The sequence below is a fragment of the Schistocerca cancellata genome, chromosome 5 (genome assembly GCF_023864275.1).
Source record: "Schistocerca cancellata isolate TAMUIC-IGC-003103 chromosome 5, iqSchCanc2.1, whole genome shotgun sequence".
NCBI lineage: Eukaryota > Metazoa > Arthropoda > Insecta > Orthoptera > Acrididae > Schistocerca > Schistocerca cancellata.
This window is the reverse complement of record NC_064630.1, coordinates 148,657,401-148,672,899: the sequence shown is the minus strand read 5'-3', so window position 1 is coordinate 148,672,899 and position 15,499 is coordinate 148,657,401. Positions and strand designations below refer to the sequence as shown.

The 15,499-nt window shown below is 40.2% G+C and overlaps 1 protein-coding gene across 4 annotated transcripts in view; it reads left to right on the top strand.

The window, feature by feature from the left end:
- Window positions 1-15,499, top strand: part of LOC126188967 (serine/threonine-protein phosphatase 4 regulatory subunit 1-like) — a 328,109-nt gene that overhangs the window by 289,821 nt on the left and 22,789 nt on the right. For all 4 annotated transcript variants that reach the window (XM_049930729.1, XM_049930728.1, XM_049930730.1 and 1 more), the window contains 4 exons: window positions 4,330-4,472; window positions 5,207-5,353; window positions 14,803-14,973; window positions 15,148-15,434. In XM_049930729.1, coding sequence (XP_049786686.1) covers window positions 4,330-4,472; window positions 5,207-5,353; window positions 14,803-14,973; window positions 15,148-15,434 — 748 coding nt within the window. The remainder of the gene's footprint in view (window positions 1-4,329; window positions 4,473-5,206; window positions 5,354-14,802; window positions 14,974-15,147; window positions 15,435-15,499) is intronic.

The window sequence follows — 15,499 nt, the reverse complement described above, 5'->3', positions numbered from 1 at the left end:
CCAGACTATTTGTGTACGAAGACCAAAATTGTGTACTCCAGATATCCCCATTGTGGCGAGCTTTAACAATGGAAGGCGGATGTTCTAATAAGGCAATAAGGCACAAAAGATAATGGAACAGAACGTCTTAAACACTTGTGCGACTTTATTAAAATAGTAGGTTAATAAATATAATTACGTCGGACGTATCTTCAAATTTTCGGGGAAAAAATGATAGTGATAGATTAGTTCCAGTGCTTCAAAACGTTTACTCCAGTCATCTGGAAATGATGCCATACAGCGTTATTATTTTAAATTGACAATTGCTAAGTGATTAGTCGCTAAATGATTAGTTTCCTCGCGGGTTAAATAGAAAAGTTGCTGGGCTCCTCACAGCGTTTGGCATGCAATGTGTACTACGTATTATACGGATAAACAGGCTTAGAAGATAGCAGTGACAGTAAGTGCAAAATAGTTTCTCCTGTCGTCGACAGTTCGTAGTGAAATGCAGTCGAGTGTGCACTGGTTCTTTATGCCAGTATTAATGAGATACGCAATGTATTGGATGAGATTAGGAATGAACATTAACGTCGTAAGTAGTCAGAGGCCCTGACTACACGAGCACGGCTCACTCTCCTGCAACATGCAGATCGGGACGCGTGACGTCTCTTCAGCTGCACACGCACCCGCGGCGTTTTTGACGTGTCTGCACGCGGCCCCGCGGCCGGGCCGCGTAGTTGTACGCACGCCGTAGTACTACGCTGGCCGCCGCTTATTGATCGCCCGGCTCAATGGGCGCCGGCCGCTGCCACGCCTCATTCACAGCGCCGCGCGCGTCTCGGCCGTGGCAACAGCCGCGCCACATCGATTCATGGCCCCCCCCCCCCCCCACGCTAGTCGATTGAAGAGCAGAAAATGGCAAACTTTTGTACCTGCATGGACGCAAAAGAGAGAGAGAGAGAGTTGTCTTCGTTTCCAAGTCTGAAATAGGTATTCCCCAGGACATGGGGTGTTATCAACAATAACCTGAAAAATTAGGCCCAGTGAGTCTGCAAATGAAAAGAAATCCAGACTTACATGGAAAATAACAGGGAGTATTAGAATCAAATGTTTCTATCCGATATCATATCGGACATTTGACTGTAGAGTAATTCATAAACAATAATTTGATAAAACAGAATACTGCAAACATGTAGTGGTGATGGTGTTAAACTGTCCCAGTGTCCACTGAGAAAACACACATCATCAATATTCATTAACAGGCTTGTGGAGAAACACTGAACACTTCTTCAGACAACTGGATCCAACTACTTCTGATAGCCCATGCTGTAAAGAAAATTTCTAAACCTTTTGGCTTAAAACTTATTAAATTCCACATTTTAAAATGTACTTCTGTGTGAGTTAATGTACTTCACAATTAATCTTCCCATCTAATTCACCGAGAATAGTTTGTGCAGTGAATGGTCCCACATGACTGGTAAAAAACACAAGCCACCCTTATGTAGAGCCAGGTAGAGTTGATTTACAAAATGCATTAAACAGACTGTTGTCTAATAACGTGCTGTTGAGAGCTCTCTCATATGTGTGATTTGATTAATTTATAAGTTTATTCAACAGAAAATGCTCAACATAAAGGGAAGTAGAGTTAAGAGTAGGATATGTTACAGGCCCAGCATCACTGTGACTGTCAACTATCGACGCTGTGGTCTATAGAAAACATGATTGTAAGAACGTCAGAACACTCGGATACAATTTCCACACCGCACGGGGTAGCTGTGCAGTCTGAGCCACCTTATCAGGGTTCACGTAGCAGCCCCACCCTCCTGTCTGAGTTTCGAGCCCTCCCTCAGACGTCTGTGTGCCTGTGTCTGTGTCTGTGTGTGTCTCTGTGTCTCTGTGTCTCTGTGTCTCTGTGTCTCTGTGTCTCTGTCTCTGTGTCTCTGTGTCTGTGTCTCTGTGTCTGTGTCTCTGTGTCTGTGTCTCTGTGTCTCTGTGTCTCTGTGTCTCTGTGTCTCTGTGTCTCTGTGTCTCTGTGTCTGTGTCTCTGTGTCTCTGTGTCTCTGTGTCTCTGTGTCTCTGTGTCTCTGTGTCTCTGTGTCTCTGTGTCTCTGTGTCTCTGTGTCTCTGTGTCTCTGTGTCTCTGTGTCTCTGTGTCTCTGTGTCTCTGTGTCTCTGTGTCTCTGTGTCTCTGTGTCTCTGTGTCTCTGTGTCTCTGTGTCTCTGTGTCTCTGTGTCTCTGTGTCTCTGTGTCTCTGTGTCTCTGTGTCTCTGTGTCTCTGTGTCTCTGTGTCTCTGTGTCTGTGTGTCTCTGTGTCTGTGTGTCTCTGTGTGTCTGTGTGTCTGTGTGTCTGTGTGTCTGTGTGTCTGTGTGTCTGTGTGTCTGTGTGTCTGTGTGTCTGTGTGTCTGTGTGTCTGTGTGTCTGTGTGTGTGTGTCTGTGTGTCTGTCTGTCTGTGTGTGTCTGTCTGTCTGTCTGTGTGTGTGTGTCTGTCTGTCTGTGTGTGTGTGTCTGTCTGTCTGTGTGTGTGTGTCTGTCTGTCTGTGTGTGTGTGTCTGTCTGTCTGTGTGTGTGTGTCTGTCTGTCTGTGTGTGTGTGTGTCTGTCTGTCTGTGTGTGTGTGTGTCTGTCTGTGTGTGTGTGTGTCTGTCTGTGTGTGTGTGTGTCTGTCTGTGTGTGTCTGTCTGTCTGTGTGTCTGTCTGTCTGTCTGTGTGTCTGTCTGTCTGTCTGTGTGTGTGTCTGTCTGTCTGTGTGTGTTTCTGTCTGTCTGTGTGTGTGTCTGTCTGTCTGTGTGTGTGTCTGTCTGTCTGTGTGTGTGTTTCTGTCTGTCTGTGTGTCTGTTTCTGTGTGTGTAAGTTAAAGTTTGGTCCCATAGGAACTTACCGCAAATAAAATTTATGCTTGGTGTAATGAATGGGGGCATTACTTAAGTGGATAAATGCAAGACAGTGCCCATAACAAAGAGAATCTGATAGAATCTGATTACAAGATCAGTGCTGAAGATAACCTGGGACAACAGTATAAAATCAGTAACACGAAAAGCAATGGAAGAACATAATTTCTTTGGAGAAACCTGGAGAAGTGGAGTGAATATATTCAGGAAGTTGCACAAAAGACACTAGTATGGCCAGTTCTGGAGTACTGCTCCAGCTTTTCGAATCCTTATCAAGGAGGCATTATAGCAGACACACCTGAAATGCTACATGTGGCTAGGATTGTATGTATGTAAAGAGATGGTGTTGATAGTATGGCGTATTTTTCATGGTTATGTTGTGATCCCATTATTATGTTTATGAAAATGGTAAATCAGGAAGATATGAAAACATTTTACAGCAAAGTTATGTGGGTAGAATAGACCCACTGGTATACTCCTCAAGTAAGTATAATAGAGATGTTTGAGGAATTTTAAAAAGGACAATTGGGAAAAAATGGACATTGTCACACTCTTTTTGGGTAGATTTAAAGAAACAGTCTTACAGGAAGGCTATGAGACAATTCTGTTCCAGCCACTGCATGTCACCCTGGGACATAGCAGTAATATATGTGAGCTTGTAAGGGCATATTGAGTGATTTCCCCCCACACTTACTATGCATATTGAAAAAAAGCAGAAATTCCCGAATATTAGTCCGAAGCATTATTCGCCAGACAGGATAACGGCTGGTGGAGTGCAGATATATGTACTGGGAAAGGACAGTCCAGATAGTTTTATGGCTATTAAGTCAGTTAATGTGACACTACTTCTTCAACTAATTAATTGTTCTCCCCAACATTTCAATAAATGATTTCCAGTGTAAAGGAAATCCTACAATGTTGCAGTAGGGAATTTCTTAAACTATCATACATAAAGCAACATAACTTAGCAAGGGTGGAATCTGAGTGAAATGAGAAAATGTGGCTTCCTAGGCATGGGATTTCTTGCAGGACACATTTTGTTGCCAATAATCAGTGATTATTATTAACAGTTATTGTGAATACTGATGAAACAATTGCTATGGTGCACTATTTGGTTCTTCTGTTGCGCAATGAATGTATTTAAAGTAAATTCTTAATTGGAGCTTGACTTATTTTCCTGACTGAACTGCTGTACCTTGCTGTGTTGCTTCTGTTAAAAGGTTATACATGAAACAGAAGGTAGGAAAACGAAGAAAATGTCGCCCAGCTTTCATTTAATGCATTCTTCCGTACCTGTGTACTTGCCTGTGATCAAAATTAGTAATGGCTACCAAATTTTGTTTGTTATACCTTTGTTCTAGGATAGCATCCTCAGGTATTCAAAATTTTGAATGCATCTGTGCCACATACTGTCTTCTGCGTTGAAACATCTTGCCACAGTTTATTTTAATTTGTTTCAGAGGTGACAGTACGTGCTGAGATAGTGCAGACTCTACCGCCCATTGCAATGCTGTGCCACAATGACCGGGAACAGCTTCATCACTTAGTACCGGACATAATCTTGCCGCTTGTTTTGAAGCTTCTAACTGATACAGACAACCAGGTAAGTTTGAATTTTCTACCACATTCACAAGCAGTAAATTGCTACAATTTTCGCAATAGGTTTTCCGCAACGCGTGTGTGTGTGTGCGCGTGCAGGTCTCCTCCCATCAGCCACATCTTTTTATTCTGCAGTGACAAAAGACACATCACATACATGATTGCTATGATACTAGATGCAAACCAAAGTATGTAATAAAACTTGGCTGTTTGAAATGTTCGTGGTGATACTGTAAGCAGGAAAAAAATTAGCTAAATTTTGATGATGATGGTTGGTATGTACATGTTTTTGATCACTAACAGTGATAGCCAGTGTAGACTCTTCAGTAAAACTGTTTCTCATTTATGTTTCTGTGGTTTAATTACACGGATTGTAATGCAGGTCCATCTTTTTACGCTGTTCCAACCGCTCAACACTGGGTCTACCAAGATTTTGTTCACAGATTTCAAATTGTGTATTCACACATAAATAATGAAATAATAAATGTAGTGAAGTAATCAGACTTAAATTCCTTTTTTAAATGTACTCAGAGGCAAAGTAGTATTTGAAAGATCTGTTATGCTTTCCAAAAGGGTGGTGGTGGTGGTGGTGGTGGTGGTGGTGGTGGTGGTGGTGGTGAGGGAAAGGGAGATCACACACATTCAGATGTTACTCGACACGAGTAAATTCCTGTAGTACATTCATGTGGAGAAAAAAAATACAGTACAAAATATTAATACCTGACTGGAAACTTTCAGGTCTGGAAGACAGCGCAGAGGACGTTGTTGCTGCTGATGGAGGAAGGATTAGTGGAACCTAGCACCATTGAGGAACAAGTGTGTCCTGTCATTCTGATGCTCACCGAAGATAACAGTCCGACAGAATTCCACGTAGAAACAGTTTCAGTAAGTTGGTCTTTCTAGTTATGGCATCTAGCTATGGCATTAAAATATTCTTTAATGTCTTTAAATATTAAAAGCTTCAACTAGGAAAAGTGTTTAGTATGCATTTAAGAATACAAAGTAAAATCTATATAATACTGGATTTTGAAATACTCCTTTGTGTAAGTATATAATTTCTAATTGCTAATATAGTTTTGTATGTCTGTCTGAGGTATGTTCCTTGTGGTTGTGTGTGACTTGGAATAAAGGGAGTTAAAATGTTGTATAGTATTGTGGGCAGATTAGAGTAACGTTACCCATAATTGCTCACTTTAAATGTGCTTCTTAGTTGATGATAAACCACCAGTTCTGTGTTAAAGCAGAGAAAATTGGCATAGAGGTGAAGTTTGGTGGGGCCTGTTTTGAAATAATGTGGCATTTCTGTTACTCTTCATGCATTACATTGTTTTCACCTCCTAAAGTGACTGTTCTATGTGAAAAGAGACATATAGGGAAATCATTTGAATGATAAGAAGCTACTCAAGCAAGTTGCTCTTGTGAAGTTCACATTGTAGTGGTAGTCAGCCCAGCAAAGAGTTCATTGGGTGTATTGTGAAGTGGAAGTAACTTTGACTGCAGCTCATGTGACAGTGTGTAATAGGTGGGTGAATAGGTAAAACATAAAGCCTGTACTGTTAACTGTGTAACTCTGGTTCTAAATGGAATGGTAATATTAATCATTAGTCAAGTGGTGTAGGGGTCACCATTTGACCATCTCCAAATTATTCAAATTTGAGGTACAGATTTGCTAAATGAAGATGAAATGTATTTCCAGATTTCTAGCTCATCAGTTTTAATACTTTGTGGGTAGGCGCCTCTTAAGTGAATGGTGTGAAAATATTTCTCAAACATTTCAAAATTTGCTGTTCAAAGTGCTGTAATGCAGTGGGTAATTGTGATAGAGCTGTTCAACAATTTGCTATTAGCTCATTACTTTTGCAGCTGGCATTAAAATTTATTGGTAAATTTTGCCAAAACTTACTTTCTCCAAAAACGTCACCTTTTCTTTATGTAGGTCGCTTAGAAACATCTTTTTCTGAACTTACTGCTTGGTAGTTTTTCTAAAACCTGTAAGTTTTATAACTTTAGAGTTCATTGTTTTTGAGATAGTGGTGTGAAGTTGCCAAAAACAAATTTGCTGTCAGTGGGTGATTTTGTGGCCCTTGTATATCAGGATGATACTTAATCAACACTTCAACTAAGTAGCATTTGAATAGCATCTTTACCTCTACAGAATATCACATTTCCATCAGTGGTTTGTTTTTTTTTTTTTTAGTAGGGGATCCACAATTACCAAGTATTGTTTGTTATACAAATAACAATTGAGTGGTTTCAGAGAAACATGGATATAAATGCAGGCCAATTGAGCTGCCCCTGCCACTGCTGTTCTATGCAGTTTGCAATGTTGTAGGTGGCCTTCGTGAATTATGCACAAGATTTTCACATTTTTCACAGCTGCCTGCAAATTATTAGTACTATACGAAATGAGCATGATATTTTTGTAGGAAATTTTAGTTGAATTTTGTTTGAGGATAAGTTTTCGCTGGAGGCTATGTTTTGAGTTATTAAAGGAAAGTGTGCGAAGTGACCTTCAAATGCACCCCCACTTAGCTTCCATTGGGTCAGGATTTCTAGATGTTATGGCATTTCAACGTACCACTGTAAATGCACTTGCAACTACACAAATAATTTTTCACATTTTACTGAAGTTTAGTGATTTTTAACAGTATAAAATAAACAACTGCATCATATTTGTCAGGACTACTGACTGCAAAACCACTGTGGTTCTAAGGATTAAGTTAGGATCAGATTGTCGACATAATTAGTTTAACATAATGTTCACGAGGTGTTCATTAATTACACTCACAAATGCAGTTATATAAATAATGTTAACTAAGTAGCTGACCATGCTGGGGCATAATAGCCTAATCAGTACAGACAGAAATAGGTCGAATATTGAAAATAGTTTGTGTAGTCGGAAATTTTTATGTAGTGGTAGGAGCGAGTGCCATGAACAACATACTAGAAATCCTGACAGGAGAGGGATCATTGAGGGGTGGAGGTGAACTTAAAGGTCACTTTTGTACATTTTTCTTCAATAACTTCAAAACCATGGCCTTCAGTGAAAATATATCCACTTCAAAATTTAATTACATTAAATTTCTTATAAAAAGGCCCTGCTCATTTTATCTGAAAGACAATTCATAGTGAGTGAGAGAATAGGAAAATCGTATGCTTCGTTTTGAAGACAAGCTATAACATTGCAGGTTTGCGTAAAATGACAGTGGTAGAGGTGGATGAACCACCCTGTATAAGAGAAATTGGAAAAATAAGTCCTTGCGTTAAATTGCTGCTGACTCTCTACTTTTTGTCATTTTACTTTATTATTTGTTTGTTTACCCAGAAACAAGATTTTTTGTAATACAGTTCGGTGAACATCAGCTGCAGAATCCACCAAAATATCTTGGAAATGTTGGCTTGTTGGTAGTCATGTTGACTTCTTTTTGTTTTTGAGGGGTAAGGCTATGCAACAGCTTTAAACTACAAGCATATTTAAACAATATATGGAACAGTGTCTAAAGTGCATAATGGTATTCATATCTGGTTATTTGAGTTTCCTGTGTGACATGTTCCACATCATACCAAAAAAACTATGAATAATGGTGAAACATTAGGCTTATTCTGTAAAGCTTACAACTTTTTAGAACCATTTTACACAAAGTGAAAAAAGCATTAAACTTCAATAGTTTAATCAAACTGAATTTTGGTGGGTATTGTAATGCTGTTGATTTGAATATGTGATAAGTTCAGCAAGTGAAAATCTGCTAGTGTGTCCTTTTTGTGACTGGACTGGTTTAGGTTATCATTTGATGACAAAACAGTTGCAACAAATGTCTGCTAAACATTGGAGAGTCCTCTCCTGATAAACGGTGGGGTCATTCTGGCCTGAGACTGTAATGGATGTACAGTTTTTTTATTAATGATAAAACCACTTTGCTGACAAAATTTAATTTGTGCAAAGATTGTTCTGTTTTCAAAGAAAAATCACCACAATCAGAAAAACTATGGATGAATGAAATTTGGGCAAATTAGCTGAAAAATTTTATTAGTTAATGTTAAAAAACTTAGGCTTCATCTGATGTGTATGTGCAGATCAAAGCATGTGGTAGGTTTCATAGCAGTTTCACCTCTTTGAGCTTCATCTCATTTAATTCAGTAAACACGATATACAAGGTCATTTCAAAAACAATTGATTAGGCTCAAAGCTGAAAAAGTAGGCAAGTGGCATCTGCAAATGGTTTACACCCTAGTGAGCTGCAGCAGGATTGTACTCATTCTGAGAAATTTCAGATTCTTGCATTGATGCCAAGGAGATGGTCCTTTAACAAATCTCAGCAGAATTTTGTATGTGAGTGAATAATTAAAACAAAGATAGTCAGAAAGGCGTGCTAGCAGTGCAAAGGAAAAAGAAGGGCAACAATCTTTGTGATCAAGCAAAGACTATACATGAGTGTCAAGTTCCAGAATTGATGGAAGTAAAGTTTGGAAACAAAAATGAATGTCACTAAAAAGTATGAAACCAATGTTAATTCTTCGTTGAAGCAAGCACGAGCAAAGAATTGGATTCTCTAAATTCTGTGAATGCAGACAAAAATGTTGCCAAACAGATGCTTCAGAGTAACATCAAGGACTATATATTTTAATGACACCATTCAATCAAAAACTTGCATTCTGCTTCGTTGTGAGAGTTTTCCTGGATGAAACTTTCTCAACACTAACCCAGCCGATCACTCAACCAAGCGTGATACCCCCCCCCCCTGCCGTCCCACCGTGCCAGTCACTTCCTCCTAACACTGCAGAATTTCTTAACCTCAAATTGTGCCTCATCATCATTCTGCAAATCCTTTAATAAGCAAGCTAACCTTAAATCTGCAAAAGAACCGCAATACACCACCTAAAAGTGGATCCCAGCTGTACAATACTACCTGCTCACAAAGGCTCCGTCACTGTGGTTCTGAACCACAGAGATTACCTGACTAAAGCACTCCACCAGCTATCGGATTCGTCTAACAACAAGTGACGATTTCAGAAATCCAGCAGAATCTCCACTCCCCCCCCCTCAATGACTTCGGATCATACAAGACCCCCCCCCCCTTTTGTGTGCGTGTGTGTGCGACACCTGCAACCTACCCTTCTATAGAAAAGACTAACAGTTTCCTCCACAACCCTGTTCCTTTTCCACATGACGTCCTGCTCATCACTATTCGTGTCGCCTACCTTTACATGAACATCCCTAATGCCCAAACCTTATTGAACGCTGCCTATCCCAGTCCCCATTGGATTTCAAAACTCCTTCCTGGTCACCATGACCAATTAAATCTTCATTTGAAGGAATCACGTACAAATAAATTTATGGTATGGCAATGGGCACCCACATGGCACTACCCCATGTAAACCTGTTCATGGACCATATAGTGGAATCATTCCTAACCACCCAGAATCAGAAATCCTCACCTGGTTCCTATTCATTGACACCCTCCTAATCTGGATCAAGGTGAGGGCACCATGTCCACATTCCTCCAGCACCACCTCCCTCATTTGCTTCATCTGGACCACCTCAACGTAGCAAGATAGCTTCTTTAATGTTGGCCACTATGCCAAAGGTAGTGACATTGGTACCTCTATCCATATCAAACCAACCATCCTACCTACTACCACCAGCAATAACTTCACTTAGACAACTGCCACCCATTCCATACCAAGAAGTCCCTTCCTTACTGCCTAGCCACCCATGGCTGTTACATCTACAGTGATGAGCAGCTGCTGTCTATTTATACCAATGATCTCACTGAAGCCTTCACAAGCTGAAATTACCCCCAACCTTGTCCAGAAACAGATCTCCCATGCTTTCTGTCTTGAGCCACCCAACACCTACAGAAGTTCTACCATCTGGCCACAAAGCAACATTTCCCTCTTGACTCGGTACTACCAAGGACTGGAGCAACTGAATCACATTCTGTGCCCTAGTTTTTAAATGCCTTGCGTCGTGCTGTAAAATGAGGAATATCCTACCCACTAAGATTTCCACCTCTCCCTCTGTGGTATTCTACCACCCACAAAACCTACGTAATACTTCTCCAAGCCCTACTCCACCCATGCTCCCAATCCCTTGCCTCATGGCTCTTATCCCTGTAATAGATCTAGACGCAAGACCTTCCCCACACATCCTATCTCCCACTAGTACATACTCGAGTCAATGCCTCACCTGTCCCATCAAAGATGGGGCTACCTGTGAAAGCTATCATATGATCTATAAACTAATCTGCAACCACTGTATTACATTGTGTGTGACCATAACAGTGAACACAATGTCTGTCTGTGTGAATGGCCACCAATAAACTGTGACTGAGACAGTGGAACCACCCATCACAATATTATTCCATTCAGTGACTGGTTCACAGCGTGTGCCATTTGGATCCTTCCTACAAACACAAGCTTTTCTGAATTGTGCAGGTGGAACTCAAGGTGTCCTGCTATCCCTTCCTTTTTTTCCACCCCATCCATCTCATCATCATCATCATCATCCACCACCTATAATGCTTCTCCCATTGTGTGCAGTTTCTCCTGCATTGGTGACCACAGGTAGGTGCATGCGTGCGCGCGCGCACTTTGGAAGGCCTTTTGGCTGGACTAATCTCCTCACACATGGTGAGCAGCAATCCATCCTTTTTGTGATAATGACATAATACAGTTGCTACTTTAAAAAATATTACACACTCCAAAACTGGTTTGCGTGAGAGACTTTCCTGGATAATTGTAGTCTTTCAAAGAATAAAAGCAAAGTTTAACAGCTTTGCCACAATTATTCACTACATTACTGCACTTGAATCAAAAATTTTTAAATGTTGCACCAACATTTGCATTCTATTCGCTTAAGAGGTTCCTACTCGCAAAGTATAAAAATTTGGGAGCTAAAAATTTGTAAATCTATTTCGGTCATTTGGTAAATATGCATATCCAATTTCAACAAAATCCGGCCTAAACAACTTGACACAGAATCACTCAAAAAGAAATTTTGATCAAAACTTCCAAATTATCAGTAGGGTAAATCTGTCAAACTGTATTGTACACACTGAAAGGATATCAACTCAAAAGATGTGTGCCTATCTCCCAAGCAACCACAAAAAATTCTACCCTACTGGTACGGATTAGTGTTTTTATAGAAGTTACCCTTGTAATGGAAATTTGCTTGCTACATCATAGAATACAACCTGAGCCTTTCCCTTCCAATGATACAATAGTTTGTCGGGATAGACACTTGGTTATACTGGGGTAGGCATGTGCATGAAAGTTGCCAAAAATTAAGACTTGCACCAAGACATTGCGCCACATGAAATTGTTATACTATTGCATAAACTTGCTGCATGTCTTGGGTTCTAAGCAATTTCAGGGCATAGACACCTGCTCAATTCATCAGTGTGTGTCAATTCTGAGGTAACGTGTTAGTGCAGTTATTCATGTCAATGCTGATTTGTTGGTTCAGAGGAAGTTCATACCTTTCAAAGCATAGCACCCTCCCAAAAATCACTGTAGATCTTGGTTTTTACATACTATTACTGCTCATGGAAGGATCAGCATGTAAATATTGATAACTCCACAACATTGCCTGTGTTGATAGTGTAGAGATTATTAGTTCAGTAGAAATAATAAAGTTTAGTGAGAATGGGCCCACTGACATTACTTTCGTTTTGGAGATGCTAATCTTCATACCATAGTCCTTACATTTATGATCTAGCTCTGAAATGTTACTTTGCAAACTTTCAATCGAGTCTGCCATCACAACTAAGTCATCCGCATATGCAAGACTGCTTATTTTGTGTTCACATATCTTAATCTCACCCAGCCAGTCTATTGTTTTCAACATAGGATCCGTAAATAATATGAACAACAGTGGAGACAGGTTGCAGCCTTGTCTTACCCCTGAAACTACTCTGAACCATGAACTCAATTTACCGTCAACTCTAACTGCTGCCTGACTATCCATGTAAAGACATTTAATTGCTTGCAAAAGTTTGCCTCCTATTCCATAATCTTGTAGAACTGACAATAACTTCCTCCTAGGAACCCGGTCATATGCCTTTTCTAGATCTATAAAGCATAGATACAATTCCCTGTTCCACTCATAACACTTCTCCATTATTTGCTGTAAGCTAAAGATCTGGTCCTGACAACCTCTAAGAGGCCTAAACCCACACTGATTTTCATCCAATTGGTCCTCAACTAATACTCGCACTTTCCTTTCAACAATACCTGAGAAGATTTTACCCACAACGCTGATTAGAGATACCTCTGTAGTTGTTACAATCTTTTCTGTTTCCATGTTTAAAGATTGGTGTGATTACTGCTCTTGTCCAGTCTGATGGAACCTGTCCTGACTCCCAGGCCATTTCAGTTGTCCTGTGTAGCCATTTAAGACCTGACATTCCACTGTATTTGATGAGTTCAGACTTTATTTCATCCACCCCAGCCGCTTTATTGCACTGCAATCTATTGACCATTTTTTCCACTTCCTCAAATGTGATCCTATTTCCATCATCATTCCTATCCCATTCTACCTCGAAATCTGAAACATTACTGATCGCATTTTCACCTACATTGAGCAACTCTTCAAAATATTCCCTCCGTCTGCCCAAGGCATCCACAGGCTTCACCAGCAGTTTTCCTGACCTGTCCAAAATACTTGTCATTTCCTTCTTACCTCCCTTTCGAAGACTGCTAATTACACTCCAGAATGGTTTATGTAACAGTCTGTTTGTAATAGTAAACATATTGTTCGGGTTTTGTAAACTTTGCGTTAAGGGCTGAATATTTGCTTAAGATGTGGAAGCTGTTAGGCCCAAATCTGCCTCAGTAGAGCCAAGGAGACAAATTTGTTTTGCCAATATTTACGTACTTTCTATGTATAGAAACAAACTGAATTTAAAGTTGAACTCTGCTGCGGAAGCTAAATTGTTATATGTACGTTGTTGGATTCTGATAACTATTCTACACCAAAATATAAATTAATGGGCTTGAATGCAATGTTTCAAAGTTGTTGATTAAGTAATGCAAGAATGTGGTAAATTGTTTGACAGAGAAACTGAGGGTGTGTCCTTGTGAAAGACATGGGTAGTGAGATGTTGCCTGCAGTTTCCTTGCATCTCACTACCTTGTCTTTCATGAGGCTCCAGCCTACACACCTACATAGGAATTACATCGAATGGCTTCTGGACCTCTACTGAAGAAAGCAACTGATGAAGCTGTGGGTCCGATTGTCGCATCAAAGCTGGTTTGTCATAGAGATGTCCGAGAGGCGCTATCACAGCCAGCTTTGATGAGCACAAACTGGCCTTTACTCACCAAGTGGACAGGCGCTCCAAGCTGACTACATATTTGCCAAGGCCGGCCCGTCAACCTGGCTGTGCCATGTCCCGTCTGTGCATATCACAGCCACTTTGATGAGCTCGGACTTGGCCCAAGATCACCACGAGTTGGAAGGCACATAATCAGGCAGAAAGAGGTGATGCAGTTGCATATATATCTGCTTGTGGCATTGACTATGGTACAGACAGTATGTATTGCACACAACATTGGAAAAAAAATTGTCATAGAATACTTACGTAATATTAAGATTAGAATTTCACTAGCTTCTAGATATAGTGATATTTATTGACTGTATTGAATTCTGAAATTTCATGGAGTACTGTACCAGTAAAATTACACCAGTTGATGTGAAATATGATGAAAGGACATTTGTTAGTACTAGCAAACATGGTACATTTGATTCCTGCACTAACCTTTAAGCATTATTTGCTTTGTAAACTGTGCATGTAATTTGAAAAACATGAAACATCCCTGTGGCCCACCAGTCAAATTGGTTGTGATGTGTTGTAATTTAGATCATATCACAGCCATTTTTGACGAGTTGGGCCATTGGTTATTTCTGCAGTTCAGAATTGCCATTGCTGCAGTTTGCAGTAACCAGTTGCTCTGCTCACAAAGCTGTTGTGATGTGTCGTTGTTCATCATATCACAGCCAGCTTTGATGAGCGGTGCGGCAGGTGTCACTTCTCTTCGAAGCCGCCTTCTGCAGATTGGAAACAGCTGCACTGTGTTCGTCAAAGTGGCTGTGATGTGTGTGTTGTTGTCATATCACAGCCAGCTTTGATGAGCATATTGTGGTGTAAGCAACACTTTGCTGGGATTACCTTTTACAGATATTTATGAATTTTTAAGTTGCAAGAAAACTTAACATGGATATTTGTGTTTTAGCAGAAAGTAATTGTAAAACTTGTTTTGAATATTTACTTTTGGCTCTTGCCTGTTTCATTGTGGATGAGAAAAGATGATGGATTCTTGCTCTTACTTTGCAGCTGATGGTAAAAATCGCTCCTTTGGTTGGACGAGATGTAACTGAACGTCTCTTGCTGCCTCGCTTCATTGCACTGTGTTCAAACAGTGTTTTTCAGCTGCGAAAGGCTTGTGCTTCTAACTTCAGTGACTTCTGTACTGTTGTGGGCACAGAATGTGTAGAAAATGTCATGGTATGTATAACAGTTGTAAGGAAGAGCTACGATACTTTAAATTTACATGTCACCTCCCCATTCATGTTTGCTGTTTTAACATGCTTTCATATGTGAAACATCTGTAGTTTGACATGTAAAGGAAATGGAATATATTATACAGCTAGTCTAATTTGCACTTCCTTTTATTTGCAGTTGCCACAGTTTGTGAAACTGTGTGCAGACAGTGTATGGGGTGTTCGGAAAGCCTGTGCAGAAGTATTCATGTCGGTGACATGCCTGTGCACACTACCAATACGCAAGACTGTGCTTGCTGCGTCATTTGCTCGCCTCCTGACTGATGAGAGCCGGTGGGTTTGCTCACTTGCTTTTCAACAGCTTGGACCATTCATATCTACGTTTGCTGATCCCTCTGTGACTGGGTTAGCATGTAGTGGTCAGGGTGAGATCATAATAATAAATCCAGAAGGACAAGATAATCGGTAAGTATATTAAAATCTCTCTCTCCTGAGAAAGTAGTATTTTTAAAATAGTTTTTTGAGCTGTG